Source organism: Dasypus novemcinctus, chromosome 20 (genome assembly GCF_030445035.2).
Source record: "Dasypus novemcinctus isolate mDasNov1 chromosome 20, mDasNov1.1.hap2, whole genome shotgun sequence".
In the NCBI taxonomy this organism is placed as follows: Eukaryota; Metazoa; Chordata; class Mammalia; order Cingulata; family Dasypodidae; genus Dasypus; species Dasypus novemcinctus.
Window position 1 is genome coordinate 45,149,153 of NC_080692.1, and position 27,596 is coordinate 45,176,748.

At 36.1% G+C, this 27,596-nt stretch overlaps 1 protein-coding gene across 7 annotated transcripts in view; it reads right to left on the reverse strand.

Moving 5' to 3' along the window:
- The window catches only part of SOX5 (SRY-box transcription factor 5), a 474,102-nt gene that overhangs the window by 100,261 nt on the left and 346,245 nt on the right, over nt 1-27,596 (reverse strand). For 5 of the 7 annotated variants that reach the window (XM_058282906.2, XM_058282908.1, XM_058282904.1 and 2 more), the window contains 2 exons: nt 25,558-25,678; nt 3,389-3,474 (listed from right to left, as the gene is read on the reverse strand). In XM_058282906.2, coding sequence (XP_058138889.1) covers nt 3,389-3,474; nt 25,558-25,678 — 207 coding nt within the window. Of the gene's footprint in view, nt 1-3,388; nt 3,475-25,557; nt 25,682-27,596 lie in introns of all 7 variants that reach the window. The other 2 variants (XM_058282907.2, XM_071210213.1) reach the window with 1 other exon arrangement.

Sequence of the window (27,596 nt, forward strand, 5' to 3'; positions counted from 1 at the left end):
TAAAGATATAGTAGTACATGTTTACTCATCTGGAGTTTCTAAAGTTGATAGGTGTGGGGGAAAAGGTTGGGTGCTTGTTCCAAGTTGAGACCAGGACTGTGGGGTAGTAGCACCACAGCACTTGGAGGCATGGGAGGACCTCAGTGGAAGACATCTGGCTTCTCCATGAAGGACTGAGGATGAAGGAGGAGGCAGGAGTCTTGCTAGCGAGGAAGTTACTGACCAAGGGAGGTGATGCCCTGAACAGAGACAGGGAGGTGAAACAAAGATAGCCAGACTTGTCTGTTCCCCTCTTATATTACCAGGAAAAGCTGAACAGGACCCCAAGAAAACTAAAGGGCATGATGCCCTCAGTGTCACAGAGGAAGATGACACTAATTTCTCTTTCCCCAACCCCACATCTGCACAGGCACTAAGTTGGACTTGAGGAAGCAAAAGAGTAAGCCACATCCTTCCTCATTTCTGGGCCACAGAATCAAGATTCTTGCCTCATGAGAGAAGGGGAGGCAGAGACATGAATTCAAGATGAGATTAAGTTTTCCAGCAGGACTGAAACTTACAACTAAAGGGACCGGAGTGTCATGCTGTCTCTACTCAAGGTATCAATAAGGGATAGAGGACTAAGATTTAACAGAGTTACATTAAAAGGAGAATTTGGAGAAAATTTATATTGGTTTATACAATGACATGAAACTTCTCAAAATTAGGTTGGAGAGACTGGAATGAAAGTGGGAGACGAGACTTCTGACTAGGCTTTGTAGTTAGCATTTCTCTGAGCTATCTCGGCAGGTTTTCTGGAGTAGAAGAGAATTTGGGTGCTCATTTAAAAGCAAGGGAGGAGGAGCAGATTTGGCTCAACTGATAGAGTGTCCGCCTACCACATGGGAGGTCCAGGGTTCAAACCCAGGGCCTCCTGGTCTATGTGCAGTGCTGATGTGTGCAAGGAGTGCCGTGCCACGCAGGGGTGTCCCTTATGTAGGGGATCCCCATGCATAAGAGTGTGCCCCTCAAGGAGAGCCACCCTGTGTGACAAAAGTGCATCCTGCCCAGGAGTGGCACCACACACATGGAGAGTGGATGCATCAAGATGGCGCAACAAAAAATAGACACAGATTCCCAGTGTGGCTGACAAGAATGCAAGTGGACACAGAAGAACACACAGTGAACGGACACAGAGAGTAGACAGCAGAGGGGGAGAATATGGGGGGGGGGGTAGAAATAAATAAAAAGAGTAAATCTTTAAAAAATAAATAAAATAAAGCAAGGGGGCAGAGAACATTCCCACCTCCTTGGTGACTCTGAAGAAGCCTGACGACAGGGCTTGGGTTCTGTGAACACTGCAGCAGTGACCAGTAGAGGAGGGAGCTGATAGAGGCACCCTAGAGAAGGTGCAAGACCAGTTCACTTTAAAGAAGAGCCAGATTATCTATCATGACTTGCTTTTAGGATTTTGTCTGCATTTATATACCAACTTTCTCTGGAGCAAAAAATACGTGTGTGTGTGTGTGACCAGTGGTGGCTAATTGATTACCATGGAAGAATACTGGATTACGCATTTGCTTGTTACACTACAGTGCTCATTATTTGAGAATCTAAATAAATTTCATGAATTTTAATGGATATAATACCACTTACATTAAAGGAACATTATCCCATTAGTAGATGAAATTATAGTTAAAGTAAGAGCAAGTATATCTAGTGCCCTAAGTTTTTCTTGTTTTTTGGTAAATAAAAATTTTATATTTAAATTTTTAAGGGATTCTAAAATCACTTAAGAACAAAAATGAGAATCAATTTTTGTCAAATATTTTATACTATCTCTATAGGAAAATAAATTTAGATTGCTACCTAACATAAATCCTTTCTACTACAGTCCTGCAATGAAACACAGGGGACGCCTCTGATTTGCCCTCACTTCCGTTCATGGCTAATCCACCTATGAAAGGAAATGAGAATGGCTAACCTGTTTAGAAACTGACATCCTAAATCTCTAAAATACTCATTTCCACATTGAAATCTAGGGTGGGTATTGCTGCCTCTTCCTTTAATTCCAATACTCTTTCATTTTACCAATTACAATCACCTTTACATATTGTAGCCATTCCCCAGATGTCATTTCAGAAGGATAACAAATGTTACGTTACTTTTATTGTCCCCATGGCTCCAGCACTTCCTAAGGTGTTTCTAGCTCAAAGAACAGACCCACTCACATTGTGGCTTCATGTAGGAAAGGTAGAATAGGAATCAATGTCATTAACCTCTGTAGGACACAGTGTGTCTCCAATCTCACACTGGCAGTTCCTCCTGTGAAACTCAACTGGTTTTTCAGCAGCTCACCAGGAATTCTGACAATACCATGCGCTCACCAGATGTATCTATCTCTCGATGCTACAATATAAAGCTACATTTTTTCCTTATAGACTAAGATCATCTATCATGACATTGTACTTTCACGAATACAACTTAATTTTATTAAGTACAACTGCTTTCTATCTGGCTTCCCAGGCATACTGTGCCTTTCAAGCTAAGGGAAGTATAAAACTTCTCACAAGGGGAGAGTAATCCTATTATTAAATGGTCTTTATTCCCTTTTAATTGCATAACTCTAAGGACCCTAACAATGGAAAATATGGAGGATTTTGCAGGATGTTCATTAAAGATTTAAACAGTTAAGGAAAGCTACCTTTAAATACATTTTGATTCTCTTTTCAACCACAGATAGGAAATTTCTAAAATCACTTGGACACCTTTAAAGTTATCACTTACATTCTCACATATGTAAGCATACGTACTCTGAGGCTAAACAGGTCTTAATTGAGACCTCATTTAGGCAACTGCTTATATGGTCTACTTTTCCTTGCTTGTCCAATTGAGCTGGCATCAGCAGGGAATAAAGGGACCTACAGAGGGCTTCAATAATACAAGGCATCTTGAACAATTTAAAATAAATTTTGTGTTCAGTTGCCTTGATTCACTAGCACTTGTTTGAATATTTTTTGCAGTTTTTTTAAAGTTTAAACATTTTTAAAAGTTTTTAAGTCTTTTTGCCTTAATGGGCACCATTCTTAGATGAAATTATGGCAAGTACTAATCAAAGCAAAACTACAGTTTATTTTATTAAACTATACCAGGCAGTAAAATAATCACAATATGCTACCTTTAGGAGAGAAAACAGGGATAAAATTTAAAAGAATCGAGAGAAAACAGGGCTGAAAATTAAAAGAATCAACATGTCAACTTGCAGATGAGGATCAGTACAAATAAATTTAAAAACAAAAAACAGTGTGAGTCAAATATCACTAGCCAGTCTTATTTTGCTGCAGCACAGTAATAGCTGTTTTCGATATTTACTTAACCTTTGTCCCTTATGCTTTGCTTCCTGACTTACCTGCAGTTGGAGTGGGCCTAAGCCTGGTGCTGCTGCAGCAGCTGCTGCCATGGTTGTCGGGATCAGCTGAACAGGGTAAGGGTCACCTAAGTAAGAGAATAATAGAGGCGTCAGCACCTTTTATCTGCTCTCCACCTGCAAATTAAACTCATGCATTCACTCTTTCCAAAAGCCTTCTTTTGTATGCCTTGCTGAGGCCTAATGAAAAGATCTATTGTACAGCCTTTTACTAACACTCTTTTCACAATTCTGGCTGAGAGAGAAACGTGAATAAAAGGCACAAGCAATTAAGGCGGAAACCTCATCCTTTTTTCATGATGTATTTAGGAAAATGGGGGGAAGAGTGCGCACTGATCAGAGGGCTGCACTTTATAACACACACACACACACACACACACTCTTCCCTGACAACCTTGATATGAGCACAGCAGCTTCTCAGCAAATTTATGTTATTATAAAAGGAACTTAACTAAACTCATTTGTGTTTTAACAAACTGAATGCCATAGCTTTAAGCCAAGTAGCACATCTTTTGAATATTATGTTATTGTCTTGATTTAAATAACAATTACATAATATCTTATGGACAAATACATGGTAAATAAAACATTTTATGTCCTTTTAAGTTATATAAAATATTGGCATCTTTATTATTACAGAGATAAATGTTTGCAAAAATACGTTATAAACAAAACAAAAAAATAGGTGGTTCCCCTACAAAGAGTTTTTGATTCCCTGACTATCTAAAGAAAAATCTTACTGATTCAAAATTCATCTTGAAGTTTTAGTATATATATATTCTATAAAAATGTGGAGACACACAAGGCACATATACATACATACAGACTCACATAGTAAGGGATTATTCTGTGTATTTCTATGCAAATTGAGAGATTTTTCCACCAGTAAAGAGCTGGAATAGATTTTTTTGCCTAGAGCCTGATGATATGCTAACTGATAGAACTATTAATTATTAGTTTTTTGAAATATGCCCTTGGCAAATAACTGAAAATAGTAACTATAAAGAACAATTTTGTAACAAAATAATTTTTCAGAAATCTAATTTAGGAAAAAACTTATTAAATGTCAAATATGTAGATAATATAACTTAAAATAACTCAATACATTTATAAAAAAATATCGCACACTTCCTATGTGTTAGGCACAGCTTTTGACACCAGAAATAGAGCTTTGAAAGAGACTAATATGCAGAGGTGGATTTCCTGGTAATTTAATGAAGCTTAAGCTTTTGTCTTCTAGGAAATTTGTTCTGAAGGTCATTTTTAAATACTTGTCAGCTCTTTAATTTTATACTTTGTTGTGATTTCTTGTTATAAATAAATATTCAATTTTTAAACTTAAGTTTGCGTGTGCATGTGTGTGTTTGTGTATTTGTATTTGCATTCTTAAAGAGGATCCCCCCAAATTATAGGTGTCAGGCTTCAAAATATATCTGGATATATCTGATCTGGCCTTCCCAAAGCTTACAGTTTAATTGGAAAAAGTTAAATTATTAGTAAAATAAAATAATGATTGCTAATATAGAGAAGCATACAATGCTCTCAATTACTTTGTGGTTGTCCCAATCCCAGTCCAAGAGATCAAAGATACCTATGGGAAGAATAACATTTAAGTTGAAATGTGGCAATTAAGTGAAATCTAGTAAGGTGAAGAAGAAAGTGTCCCAGGCATGTGGGGAAACAATGGTCATGAGACTCAGAGTCAAATAGCATGTCCTGCCTATCTGAAGTACAGTGAGCACGTTGGAAAGTAGAGATAAATGGATGGGGCTGGACTGAGGCAGATTTCGATTATCTATGGTTTCATAAGCAATACTAAAGAGCCTAAACTTTATTCTGAAGGTCATAAGAAACCATGAACATGAGAACATATTGTTGAGTAAGACCACCTGGGCTGGAGATTGGAGTCTGCCAACTGGGAAGTAGGCACAGAATCTGAGCAGTAAGTAAGAAAGAGCTCAATTAGGGTGAGGACAGAGATGGAAAGTGAGGGCAGACTCAAGTGATAGTTAAGAGGTACAACTGGCAAAATGTAATGACCATAATCCGTGAGCGAGAAGAGGACTCAAGGTCAACTCCCAGGTTGTTCATTAGGCAGCTGTGGGAGAGTGGTACTGTTTGTTGAGTTTGGCAACACAGGTGAGAAGCAGGATTGCCAGAATGGAGTAGGGGTTGGGCAAGGAGGAGAAAAAAAGAATTCTGTGTTGAACGTTTTAAGTTTGAAATTACTATTATACATCCAAGTAGAGGTGTTCATGAGGCAACTGATAAACAGGAGATGTACATCTGATGGTGGCCAGCATATACTAGGAATTTAAAATATAAGCTATGAGCCTTGTTGAGACCATTTAGGAGATAACTGTGGATCCAAAAGTGGTCCAAGGATTGAACTGTAGGAGGTGGTAGTATTTATAGTCAGGGATATAAGGTAACCACCACTAGAGGCTGGGAGGAAATGATAAATTTGGTGTTCCAGAAGCCAAATGAAGAAAGAATTTCAGAAAGAAAGAATGATATATTTTTCAAATGCTGGATTCAGTAACATGGAGGCTATTGGTACCTTCAGTAAGGGCAGCTTCAGAGGAGCAAAGGGTAAGAAAGGTGAATTGTAGTTATTGTGACCTAGAGAGGATGGTAGGAACAAAAGGAAGCATGAAGCGTAGACTTCAAAGTGAAGTTCTCACAGAAGCAGCAGTGATGCCAGAAAGAAATGTCTTAGAAATGTAGAATTTCAGCCCTGATCCACATCTGCTGTGGTCATCTACCTCTTAAGATGGAACCTCCAATGGCCTCTTACCTCCTGGATTCATGTCCTTGCGTAATCCCCTCTCCCTGAGTGTGGACCGGACCTAGTAATTCGTTCTCCTGCCCAGAACTCGGCAAAAGTGATGAGATGTCATTTCCGGGTTTAGGTGACAAAAAGAATCTGCTTCTGTCTTGCTTGTCCTCCCTCCCTCACTTCCATTAGTGAGCAAGCAGCCACAGTACGTGCTCTTCTTAGGACAGTTCCACATTGCAAGGAACTGATGTCTTCTGCCAAGAGCAACTGAACCCTGAGACCAGCCAACAGCCAAGAGAAAGACATTGGAAGCAGGTCTTCCCTCAGTCCCACCCGAAGATGCCTGCAGCCCCGGCTGGCTGGCTAACACCTGATTTCAGCGTTGGGACAGATCCTGAGACAGTCAGCCAGCTTGGCTGTCTCCTGATAAATGCTTGTTGCTTTAAGCCCATGAATTGTGGGGTAATTTGTTATACAGCATACAGGTACCTTCTGAATAAGAATTTGAATTTTAACAAGATAGCCAGATAATTTGCATGCATGTTAGAGAGGTACTGGAACAGACAATTCTGCTGAGGCGTTTTGCAGAAATCAGAGGGGTACATGTGATCAAGAAAACACTATTAAAAGGCAAAAAAGTATATAAATTATAGCATGCTTGTATGCTAATGAGAAAGATCTAGTAAATACGGAAAGAAAACTGATGATATAGCACAACATTATGACCTAATTTACAGCATTGAAATACATAACTGAATGTAGTAAAAAGGGGAAATATTAAATTTTACGTAGGTAACAGTATAAAAATGAAAGATGCGTGGAAAAAAAATGTATAGACCTACAGTACACAATGAACCCCAAATTAAACCATCTTCTATAGTTAGTAGTATAATTATTAAAATGTGCTTTCATCAATTGCAAAGAATGTTCCACACCAACACAAGGTATTAATAATAGAGTGGTATTTGGGATCTTGTATTGTACACATGATTGTTCTGCAAACCCACAACTTCCATAATGAAGAAAAATTAAAAACACTGATGATACAGGAAGGGGAAGGGACAATTAATGTTACATCATTATTGCTTCATCATTATTTTCTGTGCTTTTAATATTTAGTTGAGAAAATACTGTTTATCAGGTTCCATAAAGTAGTGGTTTAGATATGTACAAGCTGAATTTATGCTTATGCAAATTAGCTAAAATAAAATAGTATGACTATTAGAATTGACCACTTAAATATTTAGAAGTATGTCATTTACTTATTCCCTATTACATGAATATAATCTTAAAATTAACTAAAGCAAAAAATACAGAGCACTGTGATGCTCTCCACAGTGCTAATCATTGTATATAATCATTTTCTCTGTTTTAAATTAATCAATGAATAAGCATATATAACAATTAGCAGGTGATTAGAACTGAGGTATGGGAGATAAAATCAAACCAAAATAAAACAAACTTGGTCTCTATCCACCATGTATCTTTTTCTAAGTAAGGGCTTATTTGAGAAGTACTGACCATAAGTGAGTGCTATCTGAGTTAAGGAGGAAGCAATTCCAGGCTTTAATCTTTAGAGAATAATTAAGTATGAAAGTAAGACTGAAGTTGGCCTTGACGATTTGTATAGGTGGAGGGGAGGAGGGGCGTTTCAGGTTGATACTGATATGCATCCATCAAAGTACTAGTAGAACATGCTGAACGAAAGAGAAAACTGGCTTACCTGACACAAGATAGAATAAGGTAGAGGAAAAAGAGACTGAAGGCAAGGAATTGGGAGACTTTTCATACTTCAGTCTTGACTCAAGACTGGATATGAAATGTGATACAAATGAGTGAAGGTTTAACCAGTGTCATTACAGAGGTTAAGTAGTAGGAAGTCTGAGAGAGAATGCAGATTTACTCACGAATTTTGCATCAGTAGCAAAACACCTCCATAAATGTTTTGGGGAATTTTCCATTACAAGATTCTAGAATATGATAACTGAGCACTACATGTACACTTAGAGCTTATTAATAGTTAAAATCCAGACTATTCCATGATATTTTAAAAATACCTACAAAGAATCTTAACTGTTCTCATACCCTAAATTCATATTACTGAAATGCAGTTATCTTTCTTTTGGCTATGTGCACATAGATATGAATAATCATTATATTATACCCAGAACTTTTGTATTAAATAAAAATAAAAAATATGATAGGGAAGCAGATGTGGCCCAATCGAGTGGGCTCCCGTCTACCATATGGGAGGCCTGGGTTCACATTCCAGGCCTCCTTCTGAAGGCAGACTGGCCCGCACCTGCAGAGAGCTGATGGCCCACACCTGTAGAGAGCTGATGCAGCAAGATGACGCAACAAAGGGAGACAAGCAGACACAGAAGAATGCTGCAGCGAATGGACAGAGAGCAGACAGCAAGCAAGTGGTGGGGGTGGGGTGGGGGATAAATAAATAAATCTTTTTAAAAATGTATGCATATATATATACGAAACATTGTACAAACTACATGATTTTAAACATGTTTTTCATATGCAACCACATATTAATTTATTGGCTATTGAAGTGGATTGGAGGGGAGAAAAAGCATGGCAGTAGGAACTAAATAGACTACTACAGCTATTATATATCTTTAATCATACATAGTATCTAATATATTAATATATAATCATAAAAGGACACCTGCCAATTTCAAAAAGTTTGTGCCTAAGGTACTGCATTACCTCAACCACCCCTACCCCCACACAAATACACATTACTTGGGACATGTCTACCTTATTACCAATTTTTCAGGTCCCACATATACAGACTTAATTTGTTTGAATTGTCCCCAAGTTTGAGAATAAATTAAAATAAAATAACCATGAAAATAGACAATACAGCAATTTTATTCTAATCAAGGAAATTAAAATATATTACATGCATGCGTCAGTGTTCTAAAGTGGGTACAGAAACTGTAAGACTTACAAACGAGGTCAAAGGTAGTTCTCAATGGCAAAAGAGAAATCAGAAGCTGCCTATAAAGTATATATTTTTAAATTGAGGCTAATATTGTCATCTGTTTGTCATCCCTCAATTAAATTTACTTTAAAAATTATAGGTTTATTTTGTAAATATCTTATGAAGTACTCACTTGAATGAAGATTAGAAAATGGAAAATTCTGACTTTTAAGGTTTAACTGTGTGTAAGTTATTTAAATTGACTTTCAACTAGTTAAAAGAAATTTCTTTTACTCTTTCCTAGGTTTAACCATTTGAACAATTTTTCCCTACGTCTTTCCAAAGTTAATTTGCTTCTTATTTTAAGGTCAAACATGGAAAATTCTAGCTCAAAACTAAAATGCTTCAAAAAAGTTAAAAAAATACTAAGGCACATTGACTGTTTTCAGAGTACAACTGAGGTAGGTTAGTATAGTGAAAAGGGAAGGTGGCTGGTCTGGCAGACATTGTGCCCAGCAGACCACATGGCCCTGAAACCTGCCTGGAAACCTCCTGAGAAGAAGCTTCTGGCAAGATGACACCACGAGATCTTGGATATAAGAACCTCATTTGGGGTCAAGGAAAAGCCCTGGACATCCTCAAGGAGCCTCATCATTGGCCCCTTGGGAACTGAGGGTGGGGTAATCAGAACAGCAAACAGCAGGGCCCCTCCCCTTAGCATTAGCAAGGGGGAGGAATAATTAACAGTTTAAAATGTGACCACACAGGCCAAATCTCACTCTCTGCCTAGAGGAGCCTGCATCGAATCTTGGTGCATATTTTTATCCTTCTCTTCCATTTCTCAGCAAGCTCTGTTCTTTTCCTCCATTTCTGAATAAATTATTTTTACTGGCCTAACTAAACTGGCATGTTCTTAAATTCTTTTATGGGACATAGCCAAGAACCTAGAGGAATCCAACACTTCCCCAGCTTCACTACCTTGTGTACAGTATCTATAGATAAAAATGACTTAGCTAGTATCAAATAACCTCTTAGAATACATGTAATTGCATTAGTATTATAGTAATGAATACTGACATTAATATCTCCAGTGACATAATGAGGGATTCATTTCTATCTAACAGAGGAAGAAAGACAATTTTTTTTCCAACAGGGTTATACAGGCTGAGGAAGTGTCAGAAGCATAATAGTCTTACTCAGGTTGACAACACACACACTAGAGAACTAATATATAATACAATAATATAAGTTTTGTGGCATTGTCTTCCCTGAAATAGGAAGACCTTCCTTTATAAGCCTTCCATGTTTATTTTTGTTTTGTTCCTTCTACAAACATTAGCTTGCCTACACTACATACTGGGGAATATACAAATTAAATCATACACACACACACACACACATACACTACTGCCCTAGAGAAGTTCCTAATCAAGGAAGGGGGATAAAAGTGTAAAGTAAACCAGTGATGCATTGAGCACAGGAGTATGGACAAAGTATTATGGAAACCTCAAGGGGAAAGTACTTAACCTGGAAAGTGAAAAGACAGTCAATGGATGTTATTTGTAAGGTGACTCTTAAAAGATGGCCAACTTCACTATCAAATTATACTTCAGGTGGAGTGGGTAAAGCTCAGTGGTTGAGTACCTGTTTTGCATGGAAGAGGTCTGGGTTCAATCTCTGGTACCTCCTAAAAAAAACTATGTTATCTAAAAATTATACTTGGGGATTATTTTACCACCTACTTTCTACATCTTCTAACCAAAGCCTCCACCCATTAGTACAACCAGGATTGCTTTCATTAATCATCTTCTCAAATAAATATTTAAAACACCTTGCTCTTATAAATCTGTCTTGCAGGTGGAGGGAGCTCTGAGGAGTCTAAGGTGAAAGGAAGTTAACAAGGATACTGGGTGGAAGTTTTGAAAGAAGAAGTGACTATGTTTTCTTTCATCTTATGGGACAAAAGAGGAATTGTTGGCAGCCTTCTGCTTGGGAAGAGCCCCATGCCATTCACAGGGCAATACTATCAATAATCACTACCCTTTACTGACTACTGCATTCAGGGATATTTTCATGACCCCACAAGTGTCTGATGCAGAAAGGGATTGGTGAGCTATGCAGATGAAGAAGCAGGTAGGACCCGTATCTTGCAGCCTTCTGCTTTTCTTTGAAGATAATGGTTAAGTCACTGAAAGATTAAGCAGGGAGGTGACAGTCTGATTCCTGCTTCAGGAAGGAGTAGAACTTACCAGAAGAGGAAGAGACTAGAGGCAGGGAGACCTGTTACAAACTGTTACAGTAAATCCAGTGGGAAATGGTAATGGTCTGAACTAATTATGAGGGAAAGAGAGGAGGAAATAGATTTGAATATTATTTGGGAGACAGAATTAATAGGACTTCAAGACCAATTTAATAGGTGAAAAAGGGACAGGAAAAAATAGAGAAAAATCATACTTGGGCTTATATTTTATTTCAGTGCATGGTTTAGGATAGAAAAATCAGAGCTTTTCCCCCAAAGAGTTATTCAATTACTCCAATATCATTTTTGAATAATTAATTCTTCCATTGATTTGAAATGTGGGGCAGTTAACATTTGTTTACTTTTAACATTCTGGTAAACAATATTATATAAATACGCGTGTATATGTATACACACACACATATATACACATCCATATAGATAAAAAATATATTTATACACACACACTTTTATAAGGGAAGCCAAAAGAAAAGAGTTGTAGTGAGAGAAGGATAGAATCATCAATAGTATCAGATGTTCCAGGAAGATATTCATAACAATTTGGCAATTCAGAGATCATTAGGTAATCTACAAAGCATTTTTAGAAGTTTATGGATTGAGAACTAAAGTGTATGAGTAGATTTTGAGAAAATCTTTGAAGATATATGTATGCATATGTAAGTGTGCTTAGAAAATTTTATTTAATCCCCGCAACAAACCCATAGGGAAAATATTATTTCACTATTCTGTAAATATAAAAATATGCAGGATCTCGTTTCTTAGTAAGTACTATAGTCATTATTAATTTAAAGGGAAAGCATTAGATTTTATAAACACCATAGACTATTTTTAGAGCATTATGCAAGCATTGTAATAGATACACTCATTTAATGTTCACCCAATTACCATGGATCAAATGATCCTATGTGGAGAACATAGAGAAATAAGTGGTACAGTCCCTGCCCTCAAAACACTTCCAATGAGCAAAATAAGACAAATATGGAAAGCAAAAGGATCCAAGACCATATAATTAGTGTAAAGTGAATTAAAAAAGCAGTTACTAGCAGAGAAGAGGGATAGTTAAGTGATCTGGAATGACTGGGATAGGAATCAGGAATGGCTGAGCTTGGGCCTTGGATAAAAATAGAAAAAAAGTAGAAAAGATGAGAGAAGCCCAAGAGCTGCCATGCCTGGCACAGAGTAGATGCACTAATAAATATCTGTTGAATGAATAAATGAATGAGCCTAAAAGAAAGACTAGGATGAGAGAAATGAATGAGTAAAATGTCTTCATAAGCTAGCCTGTACCTGGACTTATTTCAGAGTAGAAAGAAATGTTTAGAAGTTGGTTGTATTCTATTGGGGACCTTGAGTCTAGGAAAGGAATTTGTACATATCACATTCTTATGCATACACAGTTACTTCCTATTTTAAAAACAATGAACTAACTATCTAGAGCCTGAAAATCCTCCATAACCACCAACTACTTTGTCTCTTCTCATCTAAATTGCTAGAAACTAGGCCTCAAAGATTATCTCAAATTCTATTCCTACACTTTCTCAATCCATAAACTTTCCTAAAAATGCTTTCTAAATTTACCAATGATCTCCAAACTGCCAAATAGTAATGAACACCTGTCTACAACACCTGATACTATTAACAACTCCCTCCTCCCCTGGCAGCTAAACTCTTCTGTCTCCTCTTCTAAGGTGCTATCCTGGTTGTCCTCACACCTCTCCCCTGCTGACTTTATTATTTCTGCAAAAGCATTTCTACCTTCCTTCACTCATCCCTTAAATATTCGTATTCCTTGGGATCTAGTGTTTGGCACTTGGCTATTCATATTTTACTCACTTTATCTGCATAAACTCATTCAATCTCATGGCTCAACTGCCACATACAAACGAACATATTTGAAATCAGTGATTCCAGCCTAGGCTTCTCCTACTTGCTCTTTGGACAGTTCTTCTATATGCCCCATAGGAAGTTTTATCTCTACAATTGCAAAACATAGTTCATTGTTTTTCATCAACTCCTGATATGTCTATCTTAGTTGGTGACACCCAGTCACCCAGGCTATAAATATGAAAGCATCCTTGATTGCTCCATCCATTTCACCCTCCACGGCCAATCAGTCACAACGTTCTGGTTTGTTTTGTTTTGCTTTTTAACTCCCTGGTTTTTGTTTCTTATTACTAGTAGACTCTCCTAATCAGTTTCCTAGGCTCCAGGCCTGTCCTAAAGAAATCTGTTTTCTATTCAGCTTTCAGTGTTGCTCCACATAACAGACACCCAATACATATTCAGTGGTTACATTAAAATATAATATTTATTAGATATATACTATATCTAGGGGCTGAAAATACAAGAGTAAACAGGAAAAACATGACTTGGCATGGATGGATGGATGGATGGATGGATAGATGAATGGATGGATGGATGGATTAATCCATCGATGGATTAATGAATTCCAATTTGAGCTCAACTCTTGGTTTTAGCCCTTTATTTTTCAGTTCCTACAACATATACTGCCTATAAATATTTCCCTGAATTTGTCTGTTCTTATGTCTCCAAACTACTCACTGGTCATTTCTTCCTTATACTTGACTCTTAACACCATAATTGTGAATACACACTATGCCATCCCTTGCTTTCCTGCCTTTACCCAGATTGTTTTCTGTCTGGGAAGTTTTTTCTGTATCCTCCCCACCCCCATCTCAGCCACTTCTTCAAGTGCATAGCTGCTTTTCATCCTTTAGGAATCAGCTTAGTGGTCTTCTCTCAGAAAGTCTTCGATGGCAGCTTCCCACCACTCAGATTTGAATTCAATTCCTTTCTTATGACTTATCTTAACATGCTATATATATGTCTATCATATTTCATCTGTTTATATCCAATTATCTTATCCAGACTATAAGTATCCTAAGGGCAGGGATTATGATTTACACATGTTTAAATCTCCAGTTCCTAACTTAGTGCTTAGCTCATTTAAGGCTATTGAAAGGTCTATTGACTAAAAAAATACAAAGAAAAAATTAAAATTATTTAACAGTGAAATTAACAAGTATCAAACACAGGAGACAACTCTTGCCATATCAAATGCTGAAGACTTTGTAAAAGAAAGAGATGATAAGCAAAGAATTACACAAACAATGATGAAATTAATTTTTGTATGAGCAGGGTTTAATTCAAACAAAGTATAGGAGACGGAAGTAGACCAAGAGGCCTTGCATTAGGGTATATGATGAAATAAGGACCCAGAAGAGGTGGTGGCATTAAAGCATAAATGAATCTCCTGTAACAGATTTATATACATCACACAAGTATTTTATAATATTCCATAACTAATCTCTTTTGTAAATGTTGACTTTTTAAAGCAATTGATACTTCATTGGGTGTCATTGGGAAATAATAAGCATTTCCTAAGTCTGACAGTGATTTCAGTTTACTAATAAGACTCCATTATGATGATGTCATTAAGGTACCCAAGCATGGTCCAAGCATCTATTACTAAAAAGCTGTTACACATGAACAAATTATAAAATTAAAACCCTTCATCATCATGACTGCTTCAAATCATGTTACTTTTTGATATCTGAACAAGTTGAACTTTGCTTCCTTATAACAGTAAGTCAGGCTACATACTTCCTCCCTCATTTTAATTACATTTACAACAACTCTCCTAAGCCATCTTGTGGAACCCAAGTTAAGAAGTCCAGAAGAATTGATAAATAATGTACAAAAGTAAAGGTGAAGGGATTTCTAAATGCAGAAAATCTGTAGTCTTTTTAGATTAGAATGGTATAATACAATTTTAATATTTGGAACTTTTTAAATAAGATATGCTATTATTTTGCAATGACTCTCATAGACTTATACATAAAAATTTTTCATAAAAATTTTATCTGAGAAAGTAACCTTAATAAATTAGCTCTTGTTTGACTATCAGCTATTTTTAAAAGATATTTTGACATAATTTTTAGTTCAAAAATGCTTTGTCAGAGCCGCCTAACTTTTTTCAGTGAAAGATTTTTAAAAATGAAATAGATTTTGATGTTTTTTTAATGTAGCATAGCAAATGAAAATTTTATTCTTCTTAATTTAATAGTTACCTGGTTGGCTAGTTTAAAGAGATTAATTTATAAACTCTTTAGGAAGCAACCCTCAAATAGGAAGATATTCCCACATATGTAAGATTTACCAATTTTTCCCCTTTGTCCATAAATTGGATGAAATCTAGTGCCAATGAAAATTCCTGGGTTATTTATCTTAGAAATCTGAGCACCCCTGAAAAGGTGATAATGAATCAAAGAAGTCTCCTCCTTCTCCTCTTGCCCAGCATCACTACCAAGGCATCATTTCAACGATTACTCAATAACACTTTTTAAGTTGAACAAAAAGAATCCTTAATTAACTGCTTATATAGCCAGACCTATAGTAGAATACTATGTCTAAATTTTACCTTTGTTTCTGATGGAGGAATGGTGCAGAGAAAAGCATCCAAAATGATTAAAGGATTAAAGTGGTAATTTGGAAGAGGGATACTTTTAGAAGCCACTTAAGACCAAATAAACATTCCACTTTCTAACACCCTTTGTAGCCAGTCCACTTTTCTGTCTATCAGGGCTTTTGATGGACATCCTGCTTCCTGGAGTGTATCCAGAGTCTGCGATCTGTAGGTTGAAAACAGGCAGCTTCCCAGACCCCTGTAACATGAAACGCATGGCATATGCATTTGGGGCAACTCTTGGCTTAGAGACTTCTACTAGAAAGATAAATTTTAGACCTCTAGAAAATAAGAAATGTTATGGAATTTCCCCACCACCCCCTCCAATGAAAACAAATAAAAATTTCAATTAAACCAAGGATCCAAATGCCTTGGTCAGAAGTATAATGAGCTGAGAAAGATAAACTCTCAAATCCTTCTCATAATGACAAAAATCTAACTTTCCAAAATGGGTATATGTATTCACTAAATAATAATAATGACATATGCTCATTATCTCATTTAATTCTTACAATCTCCTTATGAAATGGGTAGGGCAGATAAATGATGTGACTACTTTCAAGATGAAAATGCTAAGGCAAAGAGAACTGAAAAATCTTGCCCAAGGGTCCAGAAAAATATAAAATGGGTCAGTGACTGCCAAGGTCTCCTGATACCTTACTTATTTTTTTCTGACAGAATTTACTAGAGTCAGAAAATTAATAGTTTTCAGATTACAAGTCTGTTTAGGGATTATTCAGAGCTAAACTCAGACCAGTCAGTTTTGAAAGTTTTAAAGTTTAAAGTATTAGCCACCTAGGAGATCATGAGAATTAGGTGCAATCTCTTGGGTAAAAATGTTTAAAAAGGAACAAACGAGCTGAAATAAAATGGAAGAGATATAGTTATATGAAGAATTCACTTGAGGCAAATATGTGCATATAAAATACCCATTGTAGCAGTGTTTGAAACTATAAATATTATAGACAAACTTAAATGTTCATCAGAGGGAACACAAAATATGGTGCATTCAATTTAACAGAATATGATGCAGGATAATTTAAGTAAAAGTACTGATGAACAAAGATGTCTGTGATACATTTTTGTATTTCGATCTAGGTATACAGTAGATGAATCCAATAGACATTTATTTATATCTAAATCTAGTTCTGGAAAAATATCTACTAAATTATTAGCAGTAGTTATCTCTGGGGAATGGGATTATAGGAATGTTTTAATATAGGTAGATAACTTAGTTTCTGCCGTATGTACTTCTGCATGGTTTGAGGTTTGTGCAAGCACAAGTACTACATTTAATTAGGAAAAAAGTTGAAGAGTTGTTAAAAGCTGGCTACATAAATAGGTGTATGAATTTTAAAAATATTCTTTTATATTGGAGCCAAAATAAATTTTAGAGGAATAGTATGGTTTAAGAGTGTTGTCATTCTACCCTGCTTCTTTTCTTCCCTCTGGCTAGAATTGGGAAAAAGAAGCTGAAGCAGATATTTTAGACCATGATATGGGAGCCACAATTTATGGTAAGTAATATAATAAGAGCCCTAATGTCACAGGCTACCATGTGAACAAAGCATCAACTACTATTCTTTTACTATATCGATGAAAATATTCTTTTACTATATCTATGACATTATTATTTTCGCCATTTATAGTAGCTAAACCAGTATTAAAACTAATATAGCAACCTACTGCACATGATATTCCAAGAGCATGACTTGTTCACTCTCCATGGAAGTATGCCTCTATTGTAGAGTTAGAAGCAATATGCTAACTTAGCCTGTTTTATATTTTTTCTGCTTCCATATTTTCCAAGCAAGCTTATGGTTAAAGTTTGCCTTCTAAGTGCTATCTACAGTGAAAGAGCATGCTTACTGGAGAGCAGTTGTCCAGTATCATTAACAGTTATATTCATTCAAATGAAAATAATACGCTGCTCCTGTGGGCTTATACTTCAATTTGATGAGCTTAGATAATATGCGTCTACTACTGAGTTGAAATTCTTGTGTATGGGAGCAACAAAAATATGAAGCCAGAGGTATAAGGGTTAGGTTCGATTATGGAAGATTTATTTTAGTAATATCACATTTTGAGGCCTCCTGTGCCATGAGACAAGCATGCAGTCTTTTCAATGGGTACATCCACGTTGTCAAGGAGAAGAATCATATCATAAAGAGAATACTGAGCTGAATTGGCTTTAAGTTTAAATTGAATAATATTCTTATGTTCTTAACTGTTAAAAAGCAAACACGATAGAGTAAAAGATTAGACATAGTTATAGTTACTAAAATCTGAAGAATTTTTAAAGAGAGAGCTTTATTTTCGGTGATGGCTGGGGTAGGGACTGCATTAAAAAATGGTTTCTAATAGAGTGTAGCTATCCCCTCAAAGAGATGTTATCTCCTTAATGTGAATTATTGAACTATATTTTATGAATAATAAAGCACAATCTATTATAAGCTATCATTTTAATAATTAATAATAATGTGACTTCTACAACAGACATATACAGATCCTTTATTTCCATGATGAATCTTGTAAAAACATTATCAAATCAATTTTTAAACAAAAACAGACTTTATTGACCTAGAGTATTTCTCCCCAAATAATGGGATGATAGTTATCACCATATAATTGAGGAATTATATATCATATACAATTTGTACTCAATTCTTCCTATATTTTTAATAACCTCATACTTCTAAGCCACTAATGTAGCTTTCTTCAGATGAGAATTTTAAGCAATTGGCCATTCTGGTGCAATGGCAATCCTTTATAAAACTAAATTCTTATAAGGCTCTCCAATTAAATCAGTCTTTCCTAATAAATTTTGGGGGTTGGGGGAAGGAGAGGCAGAGCTGGTAAAAATAATTCTCACACAAACACAGAAGCCTAAAAATATGATTAAGTTCTCTTCTCTGCTTATTTTCAAAGAACCAACAGTATGTGATTTTGACAACACATGTTTCCTATTTTTATCAGTTTGATCAAAGTGTACCATGTCAATGGTTTTTAGCTTGCGATTTGATGATTGTTTCAGCACTGATTGTCAATGACCTTTATGTCAGCTGACACAGCTGACACAATTAAATCAGAAATTAGCATGCAGTCTCCCAAAATGCCAGACGCATGGACCCTTTGCACGAGAGATTATAATGGAACCCACATGATGCTCCCATTAAATAATGAAACATGTGACACGAACTAAAAACAGGAACGTATCAGTCAATAGGCCTAAGGATGTTTATGGTATTTAACTCCTAAACATTAATTTCATTGTGTTGTATGAGGAACTAATTAACTGAGAGTTTCCTTTTTTATTGGAGGTGGAAATACTATTCAGAAGACTGATGAAAAGTAAATACAGCATATTTTAAATTTATTAAGCTTGGCTCATCAACTTCTATTTATTTAAGCTAATCTCACAAGGCGATTAAATATTTCAATCAGTAACTTTATATGGCTATTCTATTTAACACATTTCTGAAATATTAATCAATGTGTTAAAATACACAATGAGTATGTGAATATATGTCTAGTTTCATTCAGCCAAAACAGTGACTAAATAAATTTTCTAAAAATCTTGTCCTTTTCCATATGATCTATGGTAGACAAGTGGGAGATGACAATAGAAAATGTTAAAACATGGTGATTACAATGAATACAGTTAAGGTTTTGACTGTTTCCACATGAAACAAATGTTTCCATCAGCACTGTACTACTTTTTTCTAAACAATTATTTTCCTCATCCAGAGGAATCCTCATTCAGTTATAGCAGCATAAGTTTGATGCTGGATAATATATGAAATGCAATAAAGTACTGGGTGTGATCTTAGAAACTTTTTTTTTTTAAACAGGAACTGGGTTAGGCTGGATTGTATTACTTTATCTCTGTATTCATCATTTATAAATAACCTATTTACAGCCAAAGGACTATTGTGGTAAAGGATAGTGTCTTGACCCAAAATTGTTATGATGTGTTCTTTAAGAAAAGATTCATTAAATTCCTGTTTATATGACAGTGCCAGGCACTGCTTCATATACAATCTTAATTGAAAAGGGGCTTATTAATCTATTTTGTAAATGAGGAAATCAAAGCTCAATAACGACATAGGACAATAGCAGAATAAGGCAGAACTTGATTCCAAGTCCATGCTCTTCCATTCCAAGAACTTCTCAATTTGTAATTGCCAATTTGAGATTGGTTTAACTATATAAAAACAAACAAACAGAAAAATGATCTTGAAATATAAACAAGGGAATCAACTGATTATCTTCATAATATTGCACATAGCCCTGTAAGTGCAAGGTCAATTTCATTACCATATTCTGTTCTGTGGTTGGCAATATGATAGGTCAACAACAACTTCCAGGTAAAAGAAGGCCATAATATTCTAAAAATTAAATATACACTAGACTAAAGGAAAACATCCCAAACTTTCCTCATTAGGGTATCAGTAATTTTTTTCATGGCACCCCAAAGCCAAAAGAAATATCTAACAGTTCCATTATATTAAGTAATAAGGTACAAATAACTAAGGTAGTTCATGCTATGTGTGACAGATACTCCGATTTCCCCTGGAATTTTAAAATAGCCTATGTGTCCCTGTCCCTGAGAATTAGCTACAGCACACTGAAGTACCTTGGCACACAGTTTGGGGACTGAGCTACACTCAGTTTGACACTTTCAGTTAAACTATGAAGCCAAAAACTTTATAACTGTTTGTTTTACAGTATTTATAGAAAATGAACTCATTTATTGGATTTTATCTTTCCTGGAGATTTTTTATTTCTACTTAAAATGTCCTGTCAAAAATGTCTATAGAGCATTTGACACCCAAGCAGAAAGGGGAGGGACAGATGACTGCAGTCAAGTATGATAACAGAGCACCTACTTCTCTAATTTCCATGCCCAAAATATACCTCTGAAGGAAAGGGTAGTTAAGCTGAGGTTGCAATGTAAGGAAGCTGAATGATATGGAAATATAATTGGAGTGGGTGTCAAAGAAATCGATATTTACAAAACTTGTGACCGTTGACCACTGTATCTCAAAAATCATTCTCAAGTCTAAAATGTTGGGCCAACACCAATATATACATTCAAAATTATTTTCCTTTCTTTAAAGTGGAACTTTAAAATTTTTTCTCTTGTGTTTACAAAAGTGATGTCTTCCTCACAATGCAAAAAACTGTCTGCAGGTGCCAAAGGTGTTTAATATGTTCCTGATACACGCTTTGCAGGGTCACAGGTTAAAGTCTTTGGTTAATAGGTTAGGATTCCACTCAGACTTTCTAGCAGAGGAAAATGGATCCAAAATATACTTGAAGCAATTCATTTGTATGTATACTGTTATTTTACAATGCAGCATTGGTTCCTTAGTTATTTAAGCTTATACTAAGAGGTGTAATGATTGCTTTCTGATTAAAAGCAGCTATTGCACACAAATACGATTTAGAATTTGTATTTTTAATTATGCAGGATAAATTCTGGGTTCTGTTTCCATATAGCAACCCATTTTACAGTCTTAATGAAACTGACAAGTTAAAAAAATAAAAATATTTGGATACTTGTTTTTCTGTGATTAACTACAGGCGTACCTTGTTTTACTGCACTTCGTTTTACTGTGATTTGCAGATAATGCAAGTATTATAAATTAGAGTTTGTGGTCACCCTGCATTGAGCAAGTCTGTTGGTGCCATTTTTCCAACAGCATGTGCTCACTTCGGGTCTCTGTGACACATTTTAATTAAGGCATTGTTTTCCTTTTATTTTTTTAAAATACATAATGCTATTGCACACTTAATGGACCACAGTATAGTGTAAACATAACTTTTGTATGAACTGGGAAACCAAAAAAAATCACATGACTTGCTTTATTGCGATATTCACTTTATTGAAATGATCTGGAACCAAACTCACAACATCTCTGAGTTGAGCCTGTTGAGTCTAAATCAAGTTGACTGATCAAATTACTGTTTTTATATAATTATTTTTAGGGTTCTCTACTTACTAAATATATATGTTGCATTCAATTTACTAACACACTGTTATATTCACCTCCTCAGAAATTTGAAATTATACCTAGAATTTAAGAAATAATTAGAAAAACAAAAACTAGATAAGGCTCCATGAAAATGCAGTTTTGTCTTGATTTCATTATTTCAATTGCTATAACAGAAATCTGAGATTCTGGTAATAAAAGATCAGTATATCATAAACTAATCATATATTCATGGATAAGAGTGGATGGCAACATTCTTCAAAGCTTCTTTTCTTCCTAGTTAGTCTTCTCTGAAGCCTCTGGCTGTTAGTCTCTTAATTTGTTCTTATATTACTTAATGATATGCATTCTAGCAGCCAAAAGAAGTCCCGCAACTAGATCCTACGTGTCTCCAATATGCACCATATTTCTACCATTTTGTTTCTTAAAGGGAAGTTATCTTCATGCCCAACTAAAACGTTCCCTTTTGGAAAACAGGAGATGTTAACTCAATCTGTGTTGGTTAAGTTCCTTAATCAATGTTTTCATTTTATTTTTTCCTGTTCAGAACATTTTATCTTTCTTGTGTAGTTCTAGAGATTTTTAATTTATTTCTTTTATTTTATCAGTACACGTAGTCTAAAAAGGAAAATTTATCATCATAGATTCTGTGAATGGATTAATGCTAAGCAAATGGGCTTTTAATATCATGTAATAGCATATTTTTCATATTTGCTTGAAACTAAAGCCAGGGAGTGTTGGTCAGTCTCCTTAAGAATTCTGTAGTATCATGCAAATTAAAACAAATGCCAACCAGAGAAGTCACCACCTATGGTTGGCCATTGTGAGGGGAGTAAATTAGGATGTCCCACTGAAGACAGAAGGCCAGCTTAGTTTCTTTCCTTACCTTTACTCCTTACCTGAAATGATGAGGGGAAACAGTCTGGACTACTTATCACTTCCACCGGAAGGCTTCCCATGCAAACTGATTCAGTGTGTTAGATTGTCATCTATGTCAAGTCATTTTCTTTTGCTACTGTTTCTGCTCAGTTCTAGAGTTTGGCATGATGCTAGTTTCAAACTTGCCAATAGTTGTAGAGGCTTTATTCTATTTCATTTCCAAGGTTACAGAAAGAAGTGTATCATAACTTTAAGCACTGAAGGTAAGGCTATCAGATGGTTAATATAGTAACAATTTTAGAAAGGGAAGCTTTTCTCCAAGTCACATTGTATTAACATTGAACAAATATTTTCAATGTTGCCAACTCTGACCAATTGGAGGGAGGTAGAAGTGTTCCTGATCTTTTTCAGCCCTAGGCATGCCTTTGTTCATAGCCAGTGAGGTTTTACTTTTCTGTACAATACTTGTTAATGGTACTAATTTCTGCAGTTGATTACATTTTTTTTTTTTTAAGAACAAAACTAGTTGGAGGCAAATGATTACTTTTAAGTGTCTTTTTTTTTCTTCATTTTAGTAACCAAGTCAAATATATTGGCAACATGTGTATAGTGTGAATAGTAATTCCTTAGGCATACGGAAACAAAATAAAACTAAGAAAAACTTTTATGATTACAAGCTTAGAATTTAGTTTACAATAGGCTAGTTCTTAGAATTTAAGTTATTTGGATTAAATATTGTCCCTAATTACTAAAACAACAAGCTGGCATTTCTATATGAATTATCTCTATATGAATCGATTATTTACAAAATATAATGATATTGCAAATAATTTTAAATGAATAGGGAAGCGGATTTGGCCCAGCAGTTAGGGTGTCTGTCTACCACATGGGAGGTCCGCGGTTCAAATCCTGGGCCTCCTGACCTGTGTGCAGCTGGCCCATGCGCAGTGCTGATGCACGCAAGGAGTGCCGTGCCATGCAAGGGTGTCCTCTGTGTAGGGGAGCCCCATGCGCAAGGAGCGCGCCCCATAAGGAGAGCTACCCAGCATGAAAAAAAGTGCAGACTGCCAAAGAATGGCGCCACACACACTGAGAGATGACATAACAAGATGATACAGCAAAAAGAAACACAGATTCCCATGCCACTGACAACAACAGAAGCGGACAAAGAAGACACAGCAAATGGACACAGAGGACAGACAACCGGGGTGGGGGGAGGGGGAGAGAAAGAAAGAAAGAAATCTTTAAAAAAATTTTTTTAATGAATAAATTAGAGGTCCAGAGTGACAAAACTATCATAAAACACAGGAAACAAAAGTCAATAGGAAAATGTACAAGTAGCACTATAAAAACTACAAAGGGCAAAGTGCCAGACAGATGACTACTTTTACACCTCTGAGTTCAGTTCACTTTTATAGACAGTTGTAATCTAGTCATCTCAAATGGCTTTGTATATTTTACAAATTATCCTATATCTTTGATAGTACAGACAGGGAAGTTTAAGACTAAGAATAAATGTTAAATCCCAGATGTGAAAATTCAAAACATCACCTAACAAGAAACTTAGAAATGATTCCTAGTAATGTTGGAGTTCTCAAATGCAATATATAGTTAGGTGTATTAAGATGTTAATAGGAAAATCTGTGCACCTATAAGTCAACTGAAATCCACTTGTATTAAAAATGATAATTTCTATATAAAAAACTAAGATGATGGTGTCTCATGAAATTTTCATGGGTGTTCTATTTTTATCATATATTTATATGATATAATATTTCAAGAAACTTGGCTTTTTCTATATTCTTCTGGACATGGTAATGATGGTCTAGAAGATATTTAGCTGAGCAGACAAAGTCCTAGTTAGAATATGAGTGACTAGTTTTAGCTAAGAAATCATAGTTCGAATTTTGGCTGGCAGTATTTAAATTTTAAAGAGCGATGTATCACTTATTTCCAAAACCAACAATGTCCAATTTAGATTTTGGTGGAAAATAAAAAGACACAGAACCATAGGCTTCTAAAATTAATAAGCAATATAAGCAGTTATCATGGTATAACTCATTGCTCAGTGCAAAATTTCCTCTATATTGCTTCTCTGATGAGTGTCCAGTATTTATTTAACAAATCATTGAATGAAATGCTAAGACTTGAGATATAACAATGAATAAGAGAGACTCAGTGCCAGTGCATGACCGCAGAGAGCTAACAATTAGAGAGAGAAAACATACATATTCAAAGGAAGGAGAGGAAAAGGACCTAACCTAAGTCAGGGAAGTTCTCCCTGACTGAGTTTGAAGAGACTGGAGCTACCAAGGGGCAGGAACACTGAGAATACAAATCCAGAGTCAAGAGAGAGTACAGTTTGTTCTAAGAACAAAACGAAGATTATTGAGAAACTATTAGAATAAAGGGAGAGGAGATGGATGATGGAAGGCCCACTAATCCACATTAAGGAATTTGGATTAAACTTAAAATGCAACAGAAAGCTATTGAAAAGAGTCTTCCTACTTGTCAATCATATCTATGCAAAAATAAAACGAAACCCAAAATTACATTCACACTTTAAGAATACAATGGAAATAGAAGTTATGAAACTGAATTATAGAGGGCAAATATTAGCTTCAGAAGCACAGAAATTATCTTAGCTCTTTTAAATATCAACAGATCCTTTCCCACACCTTCTGTGTGTTTCCTCTTTGAAATAAAAATGGCGTATGGGTGATCTCATTTCTTGGTGTGGCAATGCTATTAAATGGCCTACATTAACACCAGGCCCTCCGCCCATTCCCAAGTGAAAAATCAGTGGTACTTACTACATCCAGCCTTATAGCTGAAGCCTGGAGGAAGGAGGAATCCTTGCTGGGCAGCTGCAGCCAGTGTCCGTTGGTCAGGAGGGAACACGGGGATCATTAATGGCGGCAGCTGACCTTGAACCTGCTGAACGTGACAGAGCGAATCAAAGGGAAGAAGTTTTGTGCTCCAAGCTTCCCACCCTCCTTATTTTACGTTAAAAGCAACTCATTTATTCCATTCAATATATTGGCATACAAGCTTGCTAGGGCATTGGTCTTGGGGACCAGGCCTTGGAACTACCTTAGAGAGGAGAATGAGAAAATCCTAAAGTTGGAGGGTTTTTACCAAGTTCAGCTTCTAACCTAATGAGTAATTTCCCTATACAGTATCCGTGGCAGTGATAAAAACACTACTACTTTGCAGGATAAGCCACTTTATTATTCTACTAATGTAGTGATTCAACAATTCTCCTGAAGACTGAACTAGAATCTCCCTCTGTAAACCCCCACCTGCTAGGACTAATTCTGCTGTCCAAAACAAAATAAACTAAACTCATATCATAGCTCTTTATAGGAAGAAAATTCTCATGTTCACAACATAGTATTAGAAGTTTTAAATTTTGGAATATTAGAGCTGGGAGAGAACTTAGAGAGCTTCTAAAATGTTCCCCCTTTGTTTACTAAAGAGGAAACTGGTTCCAAAAGAGAACTGATTGCTCATGGTCATTGAATGTGCTAGGCAGAAACGGGCAGGGAACCCAGGCCTTTGGATCCTGCTGCAGACCCTCTCTACTGAGCTTTTATCTTTTGTCTCTCTCTTTTGAAGCAACTGAAGCACTCACAGTCGCCATCTCTGGAATACCATCTAAATGCTGGTGTCTCTTAGAGTAAGAGGTTCATATCATAAAATAATCCAGCAAAATGCAATCACTATCTTTAAACCAAACAAGAATTTCTAGAAATGTAACCTAAGATGACTTTTTAAAAAAGCTTTATTTTATTTATTTATTTATCACCCCCTTCCCACTGTTTTGCACTTGCTGTCTGCTCGCATTCCATGTGTCTGTTCATTGTGTGCTGCCTTCTTTTTAGGAGGCACCAGAAACTGAACCCAGGACCTCCCATGTGGAAGGGAGATGCCTGATAGCTTGAGCCACCTCAGCTCCCTGATTAGTCATTTTTGCAGCTATGTCACATTATTGACTTACATACAGGCTGCCATTAAAATCCCTAGGATTTGTTTTTCCCAAATAAATAGTTAAGCAAGATCCCCCTGGTGAACATGATCACTGGTAGTGTTTCTTACTGGTTATTTGAGTGAGAATTTAAGACCATGCTGAAAAATTACATATCTGACAATATATTCTCTTCCTCACAATTCCTTCCACACATTAATTCATTTATTTTGGAATATTTAATAAGCACTTACTATGTGCAAGAAACTGAGCTAGGCAGTAAACAAGTAACTAAGAACCTATGCTCCTGGAGCTTAGACTCAAGTAGGAAAGTACAACAAATGAAAAGAATTACACTTTCATTTAGTCACTAAATAGCACCTCAGAAGCATCTCTCAGCTCTGGTTCCTCCCACCCCTGCCCACAGCCACCTCCCTGCACTGTCCATTCCTAGTGCTCTTACAGATCTCATCCATTTCTCACTTTAAAAGTCTGCCTTCACTTTCTCCTTCAATTCATCTTTCACAGTAAACCTTGACACCATTTCTGAGATTTTAGTTGGTGAGTGTTTGGTGATGGAGGGGGTGAGGAGTGGGAGGGCATGAAGGGGGATGGGAACGAGGGAGGGTTGGGTAGAGGAGGGTAGGGAGAGGGAGAGAAGAAAGAAAATGGGAGAGTGAAAGAGAATGAATGAACGTATCAATGGGTGATCTGTTTTCAGCAATGCCTCCAGATCATAAGTATCTCTTTTAGCCAAAAGGATTTTACATTTATCACTATCATCAGGGTGTAACAAAAAAAAACACAGTGTCTAAAAGTTAGAGCTGAAAGTTTACCACTACAGCCAGCACTTTTGGAGCATACCAGAGTAAAGATAGACCCCTT